General features: G+C 43.8%; 1 protein-coding gene across 3 annotated transcripts in view; it reads left to right on the top strand.

Annotated features, from left to right (window-relative positions):
* Positions 1-22,356, top strand: part of LOC116326307 (heterogeneous nuclear ribonucleoprotein L-like) — a 58,740-nt gene that overhangs the window by 29,602 nt on the left and 6,782 nt on the right. For all 3 annotated transcript variants that reach the window (XM_031747519.2, XM_039614042.1, XM_039614041.1), the window contains 5 exons: positions 7,954-8,191; positions 8,757-8,842; positions 9,171-9,267; positions 9,358-9,430; positions 22,223-22,282. In XM_031747519.2, the coding sequence (XP_031603379.1) occupies positions 7,954-8,191; positions 8,757-8,842; positions 9,171-9,267; positions 9,358-9,430; positions 22,223-22,282 (554 nt within the window). The remainder of the gene's footprint in view (positions 1-7,953; positions 8,192-8,756; positions 8,843-9,170; positions 9,268-9,357; positions 9,431-22,222; positions 22,283-22,356) is intronic.

Genomic DNA, 22,356 nt, shown 5'->3' with positions numbered 1-22,356 from the left:
TTGGTGGGGAAGTTAATTACAGTCACATGGCTGGCTGCTCTTTCATCTACAGGTACCAAATGTGACTAGCTATTCCAATGCTTACTATGCACTGAACATTTCCTTATGTATGGTTAAATCAATCAGTCAGTCTTTATTGACAGACTTTACGTCCATAGTTAAACAAACAAAAAAACCCACAACAAATAAACCTTAACAAAAAATATAAAAAAAAAATATTATAAAAAATGGAGAATATTTGTAAATACATTTGTACATAAAATGCACAATTACTTAAATACACAAACACTTCAACCAGTGCTTCCTCAGACTGCATGAGTAACAGGAACCACTCACCGTCAGACTTGTGAGTACTAAAATTATACTGTTACTCACATAGCCGACAGGTCTGGCCCGGATCTGGTGTCAAGCTGGCACTGCTTGCTGACTTCTGGCATGGTAAGTGGTATGTCATCCAGATATGGGCCAGAACTGGCAAAGATGGCGCTGTCTACGTGATGGCATGCCATATCTGGCCCGATTGTGGTTTGGTTTATGTGGCCCAGGCTCATAGAAAACGGGTCTGGCCCGGATCCGGCATCAAGCTGGTACTTTTGACTGACTGCTGTCATGGCAGGGTGTCTGTCAACCAGATGTGGGCCAGGTCTGGCAATGATGGCACTATTTATGTTCCTATTTTCCTATTTTAGTTAGAAGACCCAAAGGCCATGTTGCAATACTATACTGCTATGGTAGCCAACATTTCAAATGCAGATTTGACAGGTTTGTGAGTGTACACTTTATCCAAAACCTAGTGACGGTTTACTCATGTTTACCACTGGGTGGCTGTAGCTCAGGAGGTAGAGCATCTCACCTACTGATAGGAAGGTTAGTGGATCAATCTCTGGCTCCTCCAATCTGCATGTCGAGAGTGTGAATGTGTATGAATGTACAGGGTGGGCCATTTATATGGATACACCGTAATAAAATGGGAATGGTTGGTGATATTAAAGTCCTGTTTGTGGCACCTTAGTATATGTGAGGGGGAAAACTCCTCAAGATGGGTGGTGACCATGGTGGCCATTTAGAAGTCGGCCATCTTGGATACAACTTTTGTTTTTTCAATAGGAAGAGGGCCATGTGACACATCAAACTTATTGGTAATGTCACAAGAAAAACAATGGTGTGCTTGGTTTCAACGTAACTTTATTCTTTCATGAGTTATTTACAAGTTTCTCTTTGTTCACAGCCATTGACATGTCAAAGAGGTTAACACGTGAGGAGCGGATCGAAATTGTGTTGATATCTGGTGAACGCAGTAACCGGGTCATTGCAGCAGATTTCAGTGCAAGACACCCTACGAGACCACCCATCTCCCATACTACAGTTAGCAAACTGCTTGCTAAGTTTCGTGAAACTGGTTCAGTGTTGGATTTGCCAAAATGTGGATGCAAGAAAACTGTCACTAATGAAGAAACATCAGTGGCTGTCCTAGCTTCATTCAGCAAGAGCCCACAGCGTAGCACTCGCCGCATGTCACTGGAGAGTGGCATTAGTCGAACATCCCTTCGGCGGATATTAGCTACTCACAAATGGCACCCTTACAAACTCCAGCTACTGCAGCATCTCAACGAGGGTGACCCAGATCGGCGCACAGAATTTGCAGAATGGGCAAAACAAAAATTGGAACAGGACCCTCAGTTCAAGCAGAAGATTTTGTTCAGTGATGAGGCAAACTTTTATGTGAATGGTGAAGTTAACAAACAAAACCACCGCTATTGGTCTGACACTAACCCACATTGGATGGATCCCTCCAAGACTGTTGGAACAACAAAAGTGATGGTTTGGTGTGGTATATGGGGTACAACGATAGTGGGTCCATTCTTCGTCAATGGAAACCTCAAGGCCACTGGATATTTGAAATTGCTACATGATGATGTGTTTCCCTCTTTATGCACTGAAGCTGGCACGTTCCCTGAGTTTTTCCAGCAAGATGGTGCACCACCACATTATGGGTGCCAGGTCCGAGCATTCCTAGATGAACAGTTTCCTGGAAAGTGGATTGGTCGTCGAGGGCCAGTTGAAAGGCCCCCAAGGTCTCCCGATCTGACCCCCTTTGGGGTCATCTGAAGGCAATTGTCTATGGTGTGAAGATACGAGATGTGCAGCACCTCAAACTACGGATACTGGATGCCTGTGCTGGCATTTCTCCTGCAGTGTTGCTATCAGTGTGTGAAGAGTGGGACAAGAGAGTTGCATTGACAATCCAACACCATGGGCAGCACATTGAACACATTTTATAAGTGGTCAGAGACTTGTAAATAACTCATGGAAGAATAAAGTTACGTTGAAACCAAGCACACCATTGTTTTTCTTGTGACATTACCAATAAGTTTGATGTGTCACATGGCCCTCTTCCTATTGAAAAAACAAAAGTTGTATTCAAGATGGCCGACTTCTAAATGGCCATCATGGTCACCACCCATCTTGAGGAGTTTTCCCCTTCACATATAATAATGTGCCACAAACAGGACTTTAATATCACTAACCATTCCCATTTTATTACGGTGTATCCATATAAATGGCCCACCCTGTAGTTGGGAAGCACTCACTTTAGAGAAAGTGTGTGATTGGGTGAATGTTGTATAGAGCACTTTGAGTAATCCAGGACAGTAGAAAAGCGCTACGTAAGAATCAGTCCATTCACTGTCTGAACAGAGTTTCATCATGTTACTTTTGCACTATTATGTTCTGGCACATGTTGTTATTACATGGCTTGATTAAGGTACACATTAGGCTGACATCTGGGGCCAGAGCTGAAACTGTTCTGGGCCAGCACAGGGCCAGCAGTGTGTCTGCAACTGGCCCGTGGCTGCACATAACTTACACATGGCCCACATACCGCAACGAATGATGGCCCATTGGTGGCCCAGATCAGGTTTGCCGGAGGTAACACATGGGCCAGCACAGGACCTCCAGTGCGTCTGCAACTGGTCTTGTGTTGGCCCATGTGTGGGCCACCTCTGGCAAACCAGGTCTGGGCCACCAAAGGGCCATCATTCTTTGCGGTATGTGGGCCATGTGTAAGCACATTGTGTGGGCCAGATCCGGGCCATACCAATTTTGCTATGTGGGAGAGCCATCCAGTCTTTCTCTAAAATTGAACATTACATTTCTCAAAAGTGTTTTAAAAGTCCCAACTCCCACAGCTACAAGCATCTGACTGGCAATCTCTAGGTATCCTATGAAAGATTCTCATTGCATCATGTATATGCAACATGCAGCTTCTGCATGCTACGTTAGTTCTAAGATGACCACAAGGGGGCAGTATATAGCAGTGTGCAACACGCTTTAACACTAGAATTACTGAGCCTTTTTTCCCTGGTGCAAGTCCCTACTACTAGATTTACTGGCCTGCGCAGATTTGCGTAAATTCCCCCCGACCTTAACACCTCTTGGCACCCCGCTGAGATTTTCACAGGTCGTCAGCTCCATTGTTCTCCTGCTTTTGTTGTGCAAACACACCCTCCCCCAACCCCTAACCATGAGAGATTCAAGTTTTTCCTTCCCTGCAAGGCTACTTTCCTTCCTTACCTGCCTGCATGCCTGTCCATAAACATATATACACAGAGTTGTACATATATTTATATATTTATATAGCCACACCTTATATAATATGCATAAAGTCTAGTTATACACACAGACACATCTATATCATATATACACACACACACACACACACACACACACACACATATATATGTATAAAAAAACACCCAGCGCGCCCCTGCGGGCGGTTTATCCTTCAAGCTCGGGTCCTCTACCAGAGGCCTGGGAGCTTGAGGGTCCTGCGCAGTATCTTAGCTGTTCCCAGGACTGCGCTCTTCTGGACAGAGATCTCCGATGTTGTTCCCGGGATCTGCTGGAGCCACTCGCCTAGCTTGGGAGTCACCGCACCTAGTGCTCCGATTACCACGGGGACCACCGTCACCTTCACCCTCCACATCCTCTCGAGCTCTTCTCTGAGCCCTTGGTATTTCTCCAGCTTCTCGTGTTCCTTCTTCCTGATATTGCTGTCATTCGGAACTGCTACATCGATCACTACAGCCGTCTTCTTCTGTTTGTCTACCACCACTATGTCCGGTTGGTTATATATATATATATATATATATATATGTGTATATATATATATATATATATATATATATATATATATATATATATATATATGTGTGTATATATGTATGTGTATATGTGTATATATATATATATGTATATGTATATGTGTATATATATATATATGTGTATGTATATGTGTATATATATATATATGTGTATATGTATATGTGTATATATATATATATGTGTATGTATATGTGTATATATATATATATATATATGTGTATGTATATGTGTATATATATATATATGTGTATATATATATATACAGCTGTTCCCTACCAAGCATTTCTTGCAGCTGGCAACAACGGTCGTGCATTCAGTATAGTTGTGACTTCCGCAAAAAATGTGGTCAAAATCTCATGAGTAAGTTGAAGCATTTCTATCAGGCATTTCTGAAAGTTGTAACACAGAGGTTTGGCCTGCCTTGGATCTGAGCAACTCTGAGTGAGCAAATGCAAATGTGCCAGGCCTCAAGGACAATGGGTGGTTTGCACAACAAAAGCTGTAGGAGAAACAAGCTGACGACCTGTGAAAATCTCAGCAGGGGTGCTTAACACCTCGGGACTTGCACCAGAAAATAAAAAAGCCAGTAATTCTAGGGGGTATTGGGTTTAGGGAAGTTACGCAAATTTGCGCAGGATAGTAAATCTAGTGTTAAACAACGCCACTTTAACTGTAAGTGAACAAAAGCTGATTTTGCGTGCAATAGTATTTGCCTGCAAATAGAGCTTACATCGTTGTCTGTATATGTCATCATCATCATTGATTTGATCAACAATAAAGTCACCGAGGTATTTCACCTTTTTATGAACCTCAATTGTATTTTGGGACAATTTAAACACAGAGAAATTTAGAATAGAATAGAATAGAATAGAATAGAATAGAATTCAACTTTATTGTCATTGCACATGTACAAGTACAAGGCAACGAAATGCAGTTTGCATCCATCCAGAAGTGCTTTAGCCATGATATAGATATATTACAAAATATATATTAGCAATAATATAGATATGTAGATATTTTACAGAAACGGGTCTGTTATAGGTATGAAGGTACAAAAATGGGTCTATTATGGGTATGTTACAATGTACACAGTATGAAGATATGTTATGAATACGCTATAACTATAAGTATGTACAGGCTGTAGTGGGTATACAAGCTATGTACAGGCTATGAACAGGATATAAAGATGAAAACTATACAGAAATATGAAATAAAAAAGCTATACAGAAATATCAAATATAAAGCTATACAGAAATATGAACTATGCAAGTTATAAACTGTTGTAAACAGTTGTAGAATTGTAATTATCGTATTGTACAGAATGATTGTTTATACAGAATGATACAGTAGTGCAGTTAAGATAAGTGAAATATGTGGATAATTTCTACAGAGGCTATATAAAGAGCTAGTGGTTATGAGTGGTGGTTCAGTCCATGTTATTATTGTGCATATGAGGGTACAGTTGTCCATTTGTTTGTTTTTGTCCATTGTGTGTGTGCGTAGGTGGTTGTGGGTGTGTGTATGTTCAGTCCATGAGTATAACGTGCGTCAGATGTCAGGAGGCAGAGTTCAGGAGTCTGACAGCTGTAGGGAAGAAGCTGTTCCGGTACCTGGTGGTCTTAGTCCGGAGGCTCCTGTAGCGTCTCCCAGAGGGCAGGAGGGTGAAGAGTCCATGTGATGGGTGACTGGGGTCTTTGATGATTTTCCCAGCCCTTTTCAGACACCACTTCCTGTAGATGTCCTTTATGGCAGGAAGTGGTGCTCCGGCGATGCGCTGGGTAGTTTTCACAACCCTCTGCAACGCCTTCCGGTCCGAGGCAGAGCAGTTCCCATACCAGACTGTTATACAGTTGGTCAGGATGCTCTTGATGGTGCAGCAATAGAAGTTCACCAGGATGTCTGAGGACAGGTGGTTCTTCCTCGGAGTCCTCAGGAAGAAGAGGCGCTGGTGAGCCTTCTTGACCAGCTTGGAGCAGTTGGTCATCCAGATGACATCCTTGGAGATGTGGACACCCAGGAACTTGAAGCTGCTCACACACTCCAGAGCCGTCCCTTTAATGTAGATGGGTGGATGTGGGTCAGCATTCCTCCTGTAGTCCACTATGAGCTCCTTGGTCTTCTCGGTGTTGAGCAGCAGGTTGTTTGTGTCGCACCACTCAGCCAGACGATCCACCTCCTCCCTGTAGGCGGCCTCATCGTTGTCATTGATGAGGCCAATCACCGTGGTGTCATCTGCAAACTTAATGATGGTGTTGGAACCATCGGTAGGCCTGCACTCGTGGGTGAAGTAGAGGAAAGGGCTCATCACACAGCCTTGTGGTACACTGGTGGTTCATTGTGATTGTAGATGAGCAGTGGCTATCCAGCCAGACATGTTGGGACTGGTTGGTGAGGAAGTCCAGTAACCATTTACACATGAGGGAACTGATGCCTAGGTCTGAATTTGAAGTGTGCTAGGACCAGCTGCTCTAAGCACTTTGTGATAATGGGGGTGAGGGCTACTGGGCAGTAGTCGTTGAGGCTTGATGGTTTATAGTTTTTGGGTATCGGGACGATGGAGGTGGATTTGAAGCAGGCCGGTACCACAGAGTGGGCCAAGGACAGGTTGAATATGTCTGTCAGCACTCCTGCAAGCTCCCCAGAACACGCTCTGAGAACACGCCCGGAGATGCCATCAGGACCTGCAGCCTTGTGGACATTAATCCTGCTCAGCACCGCTCCTACATTGGTGGGGGAGAGAGCTGTTTATCTGTTTATCCTGCTTGTTTCTACATATAAAAATAGCACTTTTAACAGCATTGTACTTTCAGCTTTCAGTTGCTAGCAAACAAGATGGACGAGCTAACCGTGCTAGCACGTAGTCAGAGGGAATATCGATCGGTTTGTGAAGGTTCTTAGTCATCCAGGTTATTGTAGTCTAAGGAACTTGGAAAGAAAAGCGTCTGGACTTCTTGTTTAAGTTTCTTAAAGACGTTTCATCTCTCATCCGAGAAGCTTCTTCAGTTCTAAGAGCAATGGGTGGCGAGTCCCAGATTTTTAGGCCCTATTGGGAGTGTCCCTAAGAGGGTCATGGACCCCTTATTGATCCTCTACCTAATCACATGAGTGAAGGTGTGAAAATGGGTGTGGGTCACAATCCACGTGTTGTTAACTCAGTCCAGTTTATTATCTGTGCGTAGTCCAAGGTATTTATAGTCCTCCACAATGCCTACATTGACCCCCAGTCCGTGGCTATAAGGTGAAAAAAAACTTTCTCAACCCACATGTTTGAGAGAAAACGATTTGAAACACACTAACACTCTACTAATAAGTAAAAGACAAAAAACTAAGAACAAAAGTTTAAAGAATGGAGAACAAAACACTAGTAACTGAAACAGGCTGCCTTCCAGTTGGCACATGTGCACAAGATTTTGTGATTTACCTTAATCACAGATAATAATGACAGAGATTCCAGTATAGAATAAGTGTTCTTGATTGGATCTATCTTCACAATGTCATGATCGCACAGCCACATCAGTTTATCCTTGCTTTCGCAGCAATGGGAAAACATGCAAGGTTACAAAAGTTGATAGTTGCATGACCCGCTGAAATGACTTCAAAGTGCAGCTTGTGCCAGTAGTCATCATTTTCGACTTGGATTTCATTAACTCTTCTGGGACGCTATGGTATTTTCTTGTGAAGCACTTGGTGATTTTTATGTTGAAAGATGCTATAGAAATAAAAATGTACATACTTTTACTTTACTTGCTCACCTTCTCTAACCTTCACATTTTTCTCTGCTATCGGCAGTTATGTAATGATGATGCCTTTCAAGCGTCAGGCTCTGGTGGAATTTGACAGCGTGGAGAGTGCTGAGCGCTGTGTGTCATTCGGAACCCGTGATGCTGTCTACGTCGCTGAGCAGCAGGCTTTTTTTAACTTCTCTACCAGCCAGAGAATCACCAGACCCACCAACACAGACGACCCTTCCAGTGGAAACAAAGTCCTCCTGTTGTCCATACAGAACCCTCTGTATCCCATTACCACTGTAAGTCCTTTACCCCACCTAAGACTCTTGCCATATCTTCAACTTGTGTTAGAAAAGAAACTTATTGCTATCTGAGCTAAAACTCTTTAACCAGGTCTCTTTTTACCCTTCAAGGACGTCTGCTCCTGTGTTAACAATGATTACAGTCATTGTACATTACTTAAAATGTCTGCCTCAGGAATACCCTGCCTTCTGACATAAAGTCTATCTTACGTTGTCAGACATCTATTATTAACAAAAACCCTCTGTGCCTTTGCTCTTTGTATACATCCTTTATCTGTGTATACATCCTCAACAATATCTTTGTAATTTAGATTAGTGCTAATGTCTCGTGTATTTGTAAGATAATGTAAGCTTACTACAATGCATGTTGGGAAGACAAATAAAGGTTAGAAATGAGTCACAATAAGTAAGCCATTTAACATTTAGTAAAGAAATTGGCTCATAAATGTAAAGGTTTTAAGTGTTAAAGCCCATTTTCCATTTCTGTTTTCTGAAGTCCATTTTCTTGGTGACCAGTAAGTAAATTGCAGTTTTTACCGTGTGGTCTCTGTCTTTTTCTCAGGATGTGTTGTACACTGTGTGCAACCCAGTTGGTAACGTCCTGCGTATTGTCATCTTCAAACGCAACGGCATCCAGGCCATGGTTGAATATCCTGACTGTGTGTGTGTGTTTGTGTGTGTGTGTGTGTGTGCACGCACACTATTGCATGTGTGTTTGGGGTATATCACAGATTAGCAGAGAAATGCCAACATGCGTTTTCATTCTTCTAAGCTCCAGTTCAGAGCTTAATAGACTCGTTTGGATACAAAGAAGAGGATAGAAGGGTAGAAGAGGATTAAAGCTAACTGGATTTGTTTTGTTGATGCCAGATCAAAGTTCACTTCATTAAACCTGACAGTGCATCATCTTAAGGGCTGTGGTAGTCTTGTTTCTCTCTGCTGATCCTAATGAGTCAACCTTAACAAGCTTGTTAACATTTGAGTCAGTAAAGGATGCTCAGAAGGCCAAACTGGCTCTGAATGGAGCTGACATCTATGCTGGCTGCTGCACACTCAAGATTGAATACGCTCGGGTAAACACATGCACATACACTCACACACTCATGCCCATGCACATGCACAGACATCTAAAAAGAGGTGCTATGCTCTGTTGCCCCTTTCAGCCCAACAGACTGAACGTCATCTGCAACAACAACACCAGCTGGGATTACACCAAACCCTTCCTCCTGCACCGAGGTAGCTTTCCCTCTTTTAATCTCTGATCAAACAAGCAAACACACATACACACAATGACATATTCTGGATGTCATACTCAGTGGAGTTGTAGTGTTGGTGAGGCAGCTGGTTTCGAGTGTTTTTTTCCCATTATCATGAATGTTTATGATAATAGAGCATAGCAACAGATGTTTTGTTTCTGACCAGCAGTTTTTGTTTTGTTTTGTTTGGCAGATGACTGATCTTAGTATTTTAATGAGCAATTGCCTTTACTGGCCTACTGGGAATGTAGAGAAATGTGCACATCTGAGTTTGTTTCTCCTGAAACAGTTCTCCATAGAATTTTCTTTCAGCACTTAAAGCATATTCTTTAAAGTTTACTTTGAGGCGATGGACTTTTCATGGCCACTCAGAACTCCTCCCACACATGAGTTTTTGCTTCAGCCACTGTCCGAGCCACTTTACGCTTGGCCTGTCGGTACCTATCAGCTGCCTCTGAAGTCACACAGGCTAACCAAGCCTGATAGGACTCCTTCTTAGCCTGGTGGCTCCCTTCACCTCTGGTGTCCACCATTTGGTCTGGGGGTTAACGAACGATAGGCACCAACCACCTTGTGGCTGCAGCTCAGTGCAGCGGCTTCGGCAATGGAATTGCTGAACATGGTCCATTCGGACTCAATGTCCACAGTCTCCCTCGGAATGTTGGTGAAGCTCTCCCAGAGGTGTGCGTTGTAAATCTCGCACACTGGGACCTCTGCCAGACATTCCCAGCACACCCTCACTATACGTTTAGGCGCACCAGGTCTGTCCAGCGTTCTCCCCCGCCACCTCATCCAACTCACCACCTGGTGCTGAATTTGATTAGGTGGAGGAGTTTAAGTATCTCGGTGGAGGAGTTTAAGTATCTCGGGGTCTTGTTCATAAGTGAGTTGGGAGAACATAGCGGGACATCGACAGACGGATTGGTCCTGCGGCTGCAGGGATGTGGACAGTGTACCGTTCCATCGTGGAGAAGAGAGAGCTGAGTGTAAAAGTGAAGCTCTCAATTGACTGCTCGATCTACATCCCTACAAGATCGCGGATACAAGCGGCAGAAATGGGCTTCCTCAGAAGGGTGGCTGGCCTCTCCCTTAGAGATAAGGTGAGAAGTTTGGCCATCTGGGAGGGGCTCAGAGTAGAGCCGCTGTTCCTCCACATTGAAAGGAGCCAGTTGAGGTGGTTCAGGCATCTGACAAGGATGCCTCCTGGGCCCCTCCTGGGTGAGGTGTTCTGGGCATGTCCCACCGGGAGGAGGCCCCAAGGCAGACCCAGGAGAGATTATATCTCTCGGCTGGCCTGGGAACGCCTTGGAGTTCCACCGGACAAGCTGGAGGAGGTGGCTGGGGAGAGGGACGTCCGGGCTTGTCTGCTTAGGCTGCTGCCTCCACGACCCGGCCCGGATAAGCGGAAGAAGATGGATGGTTCACTTCGAGTAAAATTAATATGTTGAGATTTTACTTATTCCTTCTAGTGAACATTATTATCTTCTTTTTACACAGCAGGAATGTGTCTTACAAAGCACAATACATTTTGTTTGCAATGTGAGTCAATTTACTCCAGTTCAGTTGGAATACCTCAGGAGAAGCTTGGAAATGTTAATGCACTAAGATGACATTAAAAGGACAAAAGACTGATAAGGTGTGTCCCAATTAAAGGGCTGCATCCTCAAAGAACCCGGCCTATGTAAACCGTGAAGGCCGGGTCCTTTGAGGATTTTTGGTGTATGCGATTTTTTGGTATCTCAAGTATCTGAGGATGAGAGAGCACAAGACCATGAAAACATGACTGTTAATTGTAAGATTAGCTAGTAAGTAGCAGCTAATGTTCATGAGACTAGTGTCATCTTACTTTGCAAATATAATATGCATAATGATAAAATTTTTGTATTAATAAATTAGATTTAAAATTCTCAGTAGTGAAATTTAGCTCAGTTTTAAATACTGAACTTCAGCAAAGATTCAAGTTGCATTTATTTCTATTTCTATATCACTTCATATCTTCATCTCAAAGACAAGCATTTTTTACAGTGTATGTAAGGCTGTAGAACATGGACTTAAAATATGTAAAGCATATAAGCTGTGGGAGCCAAGTTAATATAGTTCATATATTTTAGTATTTATATTTCGCTGTTGTTAAACTTGTTTGTGTAATTAATAATTTAAGAAGTAAATGCATGTTTATGGTGGAACTAAAATAATTTTATTGCTGTGTTGGCTTGGTTACGTAGTACCGTGAATACATGTGCCTTAAAGGCTTGTGTTTATAGTTAAAATCTGGGTGTCACGGATTTATGCAAATGAGTGCAGGCGGTGTGGGAGGGGGGAGAGAGAGAAAAAGGGTTAATACGGCATAAGCAATATGCGGCAGTGGGGGAGAACAGAGCCACACGGTTTTCCTACCGTAGTAGGTTATTTTTGTTGAGGATAAGTTAAATCTGAGCACTCCTGTAAGATGACCGGCAAACTGTGGAATAAACTTTTTGTTACATCTTTTCACATCGGAGTCCCGTGGAGTTCTTTTTCCTCTTTAAGGCTTTTGCTGAGACAGCTTTGGCTTGGATTGATAAGATGGCCATGCGCACTGTGGAGGCTGAAAAATGCAATGAAGATGTGGATCCATCTGACAGCATATCTAATGCATCTGTCTCAAAACGTAGTGATAAGGCATTTTCAGAACGTGGCTCCTGCGCTTCGTCATTGGTGTCGTCCACACGCATGAAGGCAGAGGTGGAGCAAGCTATTTTATTGATTAAGGCATCATCTTTAAGACAGAAACGCTTGCTGGAGGAAAGGAAGGCTAAGCTCCAAGCTGAAAAGGAGGAGTTAGAAATACAAACAGCTCTTGCAGCAAATGAGGCAAAGATCAAGATCTTATCGGAATATGAAAGTCGTGCATCCAAAGCATCCAGTCGTGTATCCAGTCAGGATGGAATGAACTCCTACGTGGCATCACTTAGAGTTGGAGATTTATTTACTTCGCAGCAGTCAAATAGTCAAAGACAAGCACAGAAGAAGAACGTTCTCCAAAATGCATAGGAAACACACACTGTTACCTCCCAGCCATCACAGACACCAAGTGCTCTACAGGATGTGGTCGAAGTGCTAACTAAGCAGCAGAAGTTAGCTGCGTTGCCCCCGCAGAACATTTCTGTGTTTAAAGGGGACCCATTGGAGTATCGGCTGTTCATGCGGGCATTTGAACATGGTGTGGAGGATAGAACAGAGAGCGACAAGGATCGATTGTACTACATGGAACAGTACACAAGTGGGCAACCATGAGAATTGATATGGAGTTGTCCTACACATGGATATCAAACGGCTAAGAGACTGTTGGAAGAACACTTTGAAAATGCCTACAAGATATCAGTGGCATACATTAACAAGACTCTTAACTGGCCAACCATCAAGTCCGATGATGGAGAGGCTCTTCACGCTTTCGGCCTCTATTTTACTGGATGTCATAATGCAATGATGGATGTGGAGTACATGGAGGAGTTGGATAACACGGCCAACATGTGTGCTATCGTTTCCAAGCTTCCGTACAAGCTGAGAGAAAGGTGGAGAACATTTGCTTGTGGGGTCTTAGACAAGGAAAAACGCAGAGTCAAGTTTGCAGATCTGGCGGATTTTGTCAATAAGCAGGCCAAAGAAGTTTTGCATCCATTGTTTGGTGATATAAAGGACAGCACCTTAAAGGTCCAAGTTAGAGGGCAAGTGGATGAGAGGTTGCAAAGGAGAAGTGGAATCAGAAAAGGATTCACTACAGCTGCAACTATCACCACTACACAGGATGTACCCTCTAAAGAAAAGAACAAGGTCAGCGGAAATCAGGTGTGTGCATTTTCCAAACCCTGTCTCTTCTGTCGTGGTGAAGAGCACACCATGGAACAGTGCAAGAGGATGAAGAAGTCACTTCATAAGGAAAAGATTGACTTCATGCAAACTAAAGGACTATGCTTCAGCTGTCTTAAGCAGGGACACATGAGTAGTTCGTGCAAAGAAAAGGCAAGTTGTCAGGTTTGTGCACAACTGCACCCCACAGTGTTACACATGAAGACAAAGCCCAGTGCTACAAGCAAAGGGGCAGCTTCTGAAGTGGAATCATTAGAAAGAGAAGACCAAACAGAGTCAATCGTGAATGGATTTGTTGAAATGGAAGCACCTGCTCATGCTGCAGAGAAAACAGAGCACATCTTGGCAATAGTTCCAGTTCAAGTGAAATCTAAAAGAGGACAAAAAGTGACACATACTTATGCTTTTCTGGACCCTGGCAGTACTGCCTGCTTTTGTACTGAAGAGTTAATGCATGAGCTCAACTTGTCTGGCAGGAAGACAAACATTTTGCTGAAAACGATGGGAGAAGAAAAGGTTGTCAGTAGCCACATCGTGTCTGGGTTGGAAATAAGCAGCTTAGACAGTGACGACTTCTTTGAGTTGCCAGAAATGTACAGTCACAGTGACATTCCTGCTTCTGCCGACAATGATCCTTCTCAAGACTACGTGAACAGGTGGACATACCTTCAGCAGGTGTCTATACCTAGGATTGAAGCAAAGATTGGACTGCTAATCGGGGCTAATGCACCTAAAGCCATCGAACCTTGGCAAGTTATAGCCAGCGAGAATGGGGGTCCATATGCTGTGAAGACAAGGCTCGGTTGGACCATCAGTGAACCCCTCCAAGGAAGCAGTTCACAAAAGGCAGCATGCGGACTGATTCAGGTTTCAGCAAACCGCATATCAGTTAGCAAATTGGATGAACTCTGGGACCAGCAGTTTAAAAGTGACTTCCCTGAGTGTGAAAGAAACGAGAAGCAAGAAATGTCAAGAGAAGATTTGCAGTTTCTGGAGATAGCAACAGAGTCAGCTACTATTGTGGACGGACATTACAGCATCGCTCTGCCATTGCGGAACAAGCGCATTAAGATGCCCAACAACCTGGATCACCTGTTGAGAGAAAAAGAAGAGAAGACAGGCAAAAAAAACCAAACAAAAACAAAGCAACATACTAAACACAACACCATCACGTTAATCTAGCTAAGTGTGAACAGCAGTAAATACTAAATATTGAAAGTTGTTGTGCAGCACGCAGGACAGACAGCGCACAATGTGCTTTGAAGTAGCAGCTAAGAAAGGTGTAGTTTATGTCTACGAACAGTGAACACCCGTGTGCACACCTGTGTGGATCAACGCTTGTATACAAAAGGTTTCCCCATGTAATGGTCTGCTAGAGGTGTGGAGGCCCATAGCCCTGTCCCCAGGGCATGAAGCAGGCATGGAGGAGATCCAGGCTCCAGACATCCAGAGGCCCCAGAGTGCGAGAGCCCAAGGAGTACCACCGGAGGGGCATCCGTGCAACCTTCCTGGGAAGGGCTGAGGAGATCCCAGATGAGGGGTCACCCAGTAGCCACGGAGCAGAAGCCAGAGGGGCTGCACCGGCGTGCCCGCCCGGCTCTGCCGGCAGCCAGCTGTGCCAGAGTGAACCGAGTTGCAGGCCCCGAGGCCCGAGGGCCCCTTTGCCCCGGAAGAGGCCTGACCGAGGCGACAGGCACCAGGCCCCGCCAAGTAGCCACCGGGAGTGAGCTGGTGCATACCTGAGCGCCCAGCCCGGACACCAAGAACCACCAATGCACCAACCCCTGAGGGCATCAGTTACCAGCAGGGAGTGTGGTGAGGGAGATAGGCCTCCGCACTTGGAGGGCCTGGGAGTACCCAGGGAGGTGGAGTCTAAGACCCGACCTGACATATAGACACAGACAAACAGGCACACACAGACATAAACATGCTTTCCCACCCTCATGCACACATATACAAACACTCAGCACTCACCCAACGTAGGGATAGACATACATAGACATGTACACACAATCATACTCCCCAAACATACTCTATGCCCGGGTCCAGGTACCCTCGCCCCCAGAGGGGAAACGGCACCAGACCCAAGAGATGTGACCCTTTCCCCGGGGTGGAGGCAAGCAGACCGCCCCAGGCTCCGCAGCAGCAGGGAGGCCAATCGGACAGCCAACACCTCCTCCCAGCCCCCGCCCGATGGCTAGTAGAGAACGGGGGTGTGTGAAGACCCCATACCTCCCTCCTGCCGCTCATGTGTAGTGTTGCTGCGTGTTGTTCTAAAGTGCATTTAAAACAAGGGAGGGCATGGTGCTGCTGCCAGAGAGCAGCAGGTGTTAGCACGGCCCCTCCCGGGTGATCCAGGATATTTTTTTTTTTCTTTCTCTTTGTCTTTGTAAGTGCCCTTTCTCACTGTCCCTTTTCCCTTCTGTTTTTCTTTTCCTTCCTCTCTTTCTTTCTCCCTTTCCTATCCCCCAGTCATGTCTGTCCCATCTGTAACAACTGAAAATAAAATAAATAATAACAACAAAGTTTGATCAAATGGACCAATACGGCAATGCCATGATGATCCATTTGGCAAAATAAATCCATTTGGTATCCTTGTTGGTCTTCAGACAACAATTCTGACGGCTTAAGAACCAAATGGGACAGACAAAAAAGAAAAAGAAAAAAAAAAAAAAAGATGCCCAACAACCGCAAAGTGGCTGAGCAACGTCCCTTACACCTAAAGTGGAAGTTGGAGAGGAATACTTCATTCCACGCAGAATACTCGGCTTTCATGAGTAACATCATAACCAAAGGTTACGCAGTGAAAGTGCCAGAAAAGGACCTTGGTCGTGACGATGGAAAGGTTTGGTACCTACCGCACCACGGAGTTTACCATCCCAAGAAACACAAGCTTCGAGTGGTCTTTGACTGTGGAGCATCGTACAAGGGCACCACCTTAAATGATCAGCTGTTACAAGGACCAAATCTTACCAGTACCCTTCTTGGGGTAATTATCCAATTCAGACAAGAAGAAGTGGCCATCATGGCAGATGTGGAAGCAATGTTCCACCAAGTAAAGGTGCCTGATGAAGATTCTGACCTTCTTCGGTTCCTGTGGTGGACATCTGGTGACATTACTCAGAAAATGGTGGAGTACAAGATGGTGGTTCACATTTTCGGTGCGACTTCATCACCAAGCTGCGCCAGCTTTGCTCTGCGCAAATGTGCTGAAGACAACCGAGATCCAGCCAACAGTCAAGCAGTCGACACAGTGCTGCACAACTTCTATGTGAACGACTGTTTGAAGTCTGTGAGTTCAGAAGAGGAAGCCATACAGTTATACCATACCCTTAGAGCTGTATGTCAGAGGAGTGGAATCAGGCTCACAAAATGGATAAGCAATAGCAGAGCAGTTCTGTCTGCTATTCCAGAAGAAGAAAGGGCATCAGAGGTTAAAGATCTCGATCTGGATCAGGACACGCTTCCCATGGAGAGAGCACTGGGAGTCCATTGGTGTATTCAATCCGACAGTTTCAGGTTCAAGATTGTAATGCCGGACAAGGCACCCACTCGGAGGAACCTCCTGTCCAATGTGAGTTCTGTCTATGACCCACTGGGTATCTTGTCACCAGTCATGCTTCAAGCGAAGAAGATTCTGCAAGAGCTTTGCAGGAGAAAGATTGGCTGGGATGTTGTCTTACCTGCAGACCTAGCTCACAAGTGGCTCAAGTGGAAGACCCAGCTCCACCACCTAGAGAACATAAGCGTTCCAAGATGTTTTAAACCTGTAGGCTTTGGAGAGTCAGTATACAATCAGCTGCAACACTTTGCTGATGCCAGTGAAGAGGGCTACGGTACAGTAAGCTACTTGCTACAGAGGAACAGCAGTAACGAAGTCTACTGCGCATTCATGTTGGGAAAGGCAAGAGTGGCCCCACTTAAGCCCATTACAGTTCCCCGCATGGAACTTACCGCAGCAACAATGGCAGCAAGAATGGACAGGGTTCTGGCATCTGAATTGCAGTTTCCACTCCAACCATCTGTATTTTGGTCAGATAGTACCACGGTACTCAAGTATATCAGCAATCAAACAAGTAGGTTCCGCACTTTTGTTGCTAACCGTGTGAATGCCATCTTGAAATGTTCCAGTCCAGAGCAATGGCGGTATATCAACACCTCACTGAATCCGGCTGACTTTGCGTCAAGGGGACTCCAAGCAGAGAGCTTCATGCAGTCCCACACTTGGTTACAGGGGCCGGACTTTCTCACCAAACCCATGGAAGAGTGGCCAGAGGAGGTGCACCCAGTGGGAGACCTGACTACAGATGACCCAGAGTCAAAGGGTAACCAGGTGTGTGCTAGTACAGTCAGGGAATGTGAAGATGTAGTGCTGGAGTTCCTGCAGTACTTCTCATCCTGGTTTAGACTCAAAAGGGCAGTGGCATGGATGCTTAAAGTCAAGAGCATCCTGCTGCAACTGTGTCGTAAAAGGAAGGAGTTGAGTGCTGTTAAAGCTCAACCTGAAGTCAAGAAGGATATGAAAGGTTTCAAGGACAGCCTGTTTCAAGGGGACACCAACAAGCTAACTGTAGGGAACCTTGCCAAGGCTGAAGAAGCAATCATTTGCTACTGTCAAAGGAAGACGTTTTCCAAAGAGATCACCGCGCTTTCTAAAGGTCAAGGGGTGAAGAGGACTAGTAGTCTTTTCAAACTGAGTCCAGTACTTGAACAAGGCATCCTCAGGGTCGGAGACGACTCAGCAGAGCAGCACTACCCGAGGAGTATTAAGCGGCCAGCCATCCTGAACAAGGATCTTCAAGTCACAAAGCTTATCCTCAGAGAAATGCATGAGAACTTGTCTCATTGTGGTCGCAATCACGTTATCTCAAAGTTGAGAACACAATTTTGGGTACCCGGTGCCAACTCTGCAGTAAGAAAAATACTCGCTGGGTGTATTGCCTGTCAGCGTAAGCATGGAGTTGCAGGACAGCAGCAGATGGCCGACCTGCCCCAAGACAGAGTTCTGCCAGATGACCCTCCATTTACTAACTGTGGAGTGGACTACTTTGGTCCGTTCGAGATCAAACGTGGTCGAAGTACGGTGAAGAGGTATGGAGTCATTTTCACCTGCCTAACTACTCGTGCAATAGACTTGGAGATGGCAGCCTCGATGGACACAGATTCCTTCATCTACGCTCTTCGTCGCTTTATAGCCAGACGAGGCCAGATAAAGATCCTTCGTTCTGACAATGGAACTAACTTCATTGGTGCAGAGCGTGAACTTAAAAGAGCCATTGCTGAATGGAATGTGTCCAAAATTGAAGACCACCTAAAACAAACAAGGCATTCAGTGGACATTCAATCCTCCCTCAGGACCCCATCATGGAGGGGTCTGGGAGAGATTAATCAAGTCAGTGAAAAAAATCCTAAACGTTACCTTGAGGCTGCAGACACTGGATGAAGAGAGCCTGCATACACTTCTGTGTGAGGCAGAGGCCATTATTAATAGTCAGCCAATAACCAAAGCGTCCAGCGATCCAAATGATCTGGAAGTACTCACTCCCAATCACCTGTTGCTTCTCAGGAACGAACCATCTCTTCCTCCCGGACTGTTCGACAGGCGGGATCTCTACGCAAGAAAAAGATGGAAGCAAGCGCAATACATGTCGGAAATATTCTGGAAACGATGGGCAAGGGAATATTTGCCGCAACTTCAAGAGAGCAAGGGCATAGATTTGGTTTTGGCATTGGTGGGGACGGATGATTCAACCACCGAACCCTGTCCTGTTTCTTTTTTTTTTTTTTCCTTTTTGTCTTTGCTTCTTGATTAAAAAAAAGGAGAAATATACTTGCCTACATATGCTATTCTACATGCTTTTAAACCATTTAAAATCACAATTCATAATTTTATATGTGAATTATATAATGTTAAATTACTATTAAACAAATGACTAAGTATTTTAGACTTTAGTTTACTTCAGCCATATTCCATATGAATCAGATATCATACAAAAATAAAAATAGCTTTAAATACAGTCATGACAATAAAAGAATATGACTTTAAGGACTTAACAACATTACTTCAGTTATAGTACACCAACATCTCTTACACATTAGCACTAAGGGAACACTGAATGACCTGGTGGTTTTTGTCCATAAAACTACTCATCTAAGATTACCACAAAGTAAAAGATCTCTCAGTAAAATTATGCAACATTTTAGGCACACTATTGCCCCGATCAAATCAGTGAGCTGGGATTTTTTATTCTAAACATGAACTACTGTTACAGCAACAGACATGGACTACTGGTGCCCCACACAACAACTCAATGGCCACTATGTGAAGGAGCCAAACACATGCCTTCTCCTCTCGTTAACTGAGATGAACTGCTGGCATATTTGTTTTACAGCTATACTGTCCAGTCTGTCCTGGTGGACATGGCAACACGTTATTCATGGTTACATACAATTTTAGACTGATGTGGGCCAAAGCCTAGCACAGACTTGCCAACCTTGAGACCTCAGAATTAGGGAGACATTCAAAAGAGCTGTTGGGCATTGTAAAACTTGAATTTAACAATGTTTATTTATCGGATAAAATAAGTTAAATGTCACCGTTATTATTGTCCAGCCAAAAACAGGCCGGGGGTGTCCAAATTCAGAGGCTGCGTCCACCTGAGGACCAGGTTTTGTGCCAAAAAGTGATTGTCTGCCAAAAACTGATTGCTTGTATTTAAACTGCTATAAATAACTTGTTGGTCTATAATATGTGAAACATATGTCAAATATATCCCTCATGAATTATGTCAAGTCATCTTGAGCAACAAACAACATTCCTGTAACAAGGTAGAAGCCGCAATCAGTTTTTGGTAGTGACTTTTATGTATCCTTTATTTATGCAGTTAAAAAAATGGAATGTATGTAAGGCTGTAGAACATGAACTTAAAATATGTAAAGCATATAAGCTGTGGGAGCCAAGTTAATATAGTTCATATATTTTAGTATTTATATTTCGCTGTTGTTAAACTTGTTTGTGTAATTAATAATTTAAGAAGTAAATGCATGTTTATGGTGGAACTAAAATAATTTTATTGCTGTGTTGGCTTGGTTACGTAGTACCGTGAATACATGTGCCTTAAAGGCTTGTGTTTATAGTTAAAATCACGGATTTATGCAAATGAGTGCAGGCAGTCCGGGAGGGGGGAGAGAGAGAAAAAGGGTTAATACGGCATAAGCAATACGCGGCAGTGGGGGGGGGGGGGGGGGGACAGAGCCACACGGTTTTCCTACCATAGTAGGTTATTTTTGTTGAGGATAAGTTAAATCTGAGCACTCCTGTAAGATGACCGGCAAACTGTGGAATAAACTTTTTGTTACATCTTTTCACATCGGAGTCCCGTGGAGTTCTTTTTCCTCTTCAAACTAACGTACACGAGTGAAGCACGGGAAAACTGGTCTCACGGCTATACATAAGCATCTACAGCAATAATATGCAACAATAACAATAATATGCAATAAACATAGCAGTACTATAAGTACTAAAATACTCCATGTTTCAAATAACTGAAGAAAAGAAATACTGACATCTAGTTTCAGCTACATTCTGGTGCTGATACTTACTTTAGATTTCCGAATATACAACTTTTCACTGCCCTTCATCGTTTTTACTTGGAGGTACCCGAATACTTTCTCCCAAACTGAAAACACTTTAATGGTAAAATTATTTTAACATTACAGAGAGTTTGGATTTGGGACACTGATTTAGGACAAATAATTAGTTAATTTAAATGTTTCTAGCTGTCCTTCACAAAGAAAGAACAGCCTGATTACTCTCTCTATCTTTCAGCTGGCTGGCTTTTCATCCTACTCTTCACGCACTGCTGAGTTTGTCCTGGTGTATTGTCAGGGTTGGAAATGCTCTCTCCCATCAGCTCTCCCTCAAAGACACCACAGAAAATCTGCGGCTGTGTGTTTCTCAGTCTGTTCTGACTCTCCACACTTGCAGTTCTCAGACAGAAGACAGAAGTTGCTGGATTAAAGCACAACTTTAACTTATAAATACATGTACATACTTTGTGCTTTACATTCAGAGAGAAAAAAAATCAGGGGAAAGGGCAGGACAGATAAAATGGTGACAGACTCAGGGGATATGAACCACTACAAAAATAACATAAGAGCAGTAGCTTCTCCACATTTACCGTTTGTCTTATTAGGGGTATTAAATAGGTTGGGATCCCATTTGGCACACTAGCACACTGAGTCTATTTGGCTCAACAGCACCAAGCAGAGGCAGCAAAATAACCAAGTTACCATTAACATTAGTGCAATGAATCCTGAATCCTGCTTGTACCTGGACTTTAAGTGATATTTAGGACTGAAAACCAGGCAGCATTCACTAATTTCCTTCCTTTAAATTCAGATAAAACTGAAGGTATTCTACTTGGCCTTAGAAGTGTGTTATCTAACCAGTATGCTATCTAACCTCTAGATGGCATTACCTTGGCCTCCAGTAACACTCTGAGGAATTTTGAAAATTGTTTTTGACCAGAGGATATGTTCTTCAGTGTGCATATTAAACAAAAATGTAGGACTGTTTTCTTTCATTTGTACAAAATCTCTAAAATTAGAAACATCCTAGTCCATGTATTTATTACTTCTAGGCTGGACTACTGTAATTCATTATTATCCAACTGTGCTTAAGACTCCCTGAAAAGCCTTTAGTGGATCCAAAATGCTGCAGCAAGAGTACTGACAGGTGCCAGAAAGAGAGAACATATTTCTCTCATACTGCCTTCTCTTCACTGGCTCCCTCTTAGAACTAGAATCAAATTTAAAATCCTTGTCCTCACATACAAGTTCCTGAATAATCTGGCCCCATCTTATCTTAAAGAACTTATAATACTGTATCACCCCATTTGAGCACTTTGTTTGTTTGTTACAGAGCGGGGGAAGGGGAGACAACGTCACGCCATACTGGGAGAGCATCCATCTAATGGCGGTGGTACTGTCTGTCTTCATCCCTCCCTGTCTAGCTGCCTATATGTTATCACTTCCACTGGTTTCACTGCAATTACT

Source organism: Oreochromis aureus, linkage group 6 (assembly GCF_013358895.1).
Source record: "Oreochromis aureus strain Israel breed Guangdong linkage group 6, ZZ_aureus, whole genome shotgun sequence".
NCBI classification, from domain to species: domain Eukaryota; kingdom Metazoa; phylum Chordata; class Actinopteri; order Cichliformes; family Cichlidae; genus Oreochromis; species Oreochromis aureus.
This window is presented reverse-complemented; position numbering and strand designations above follow the sequence as displayed.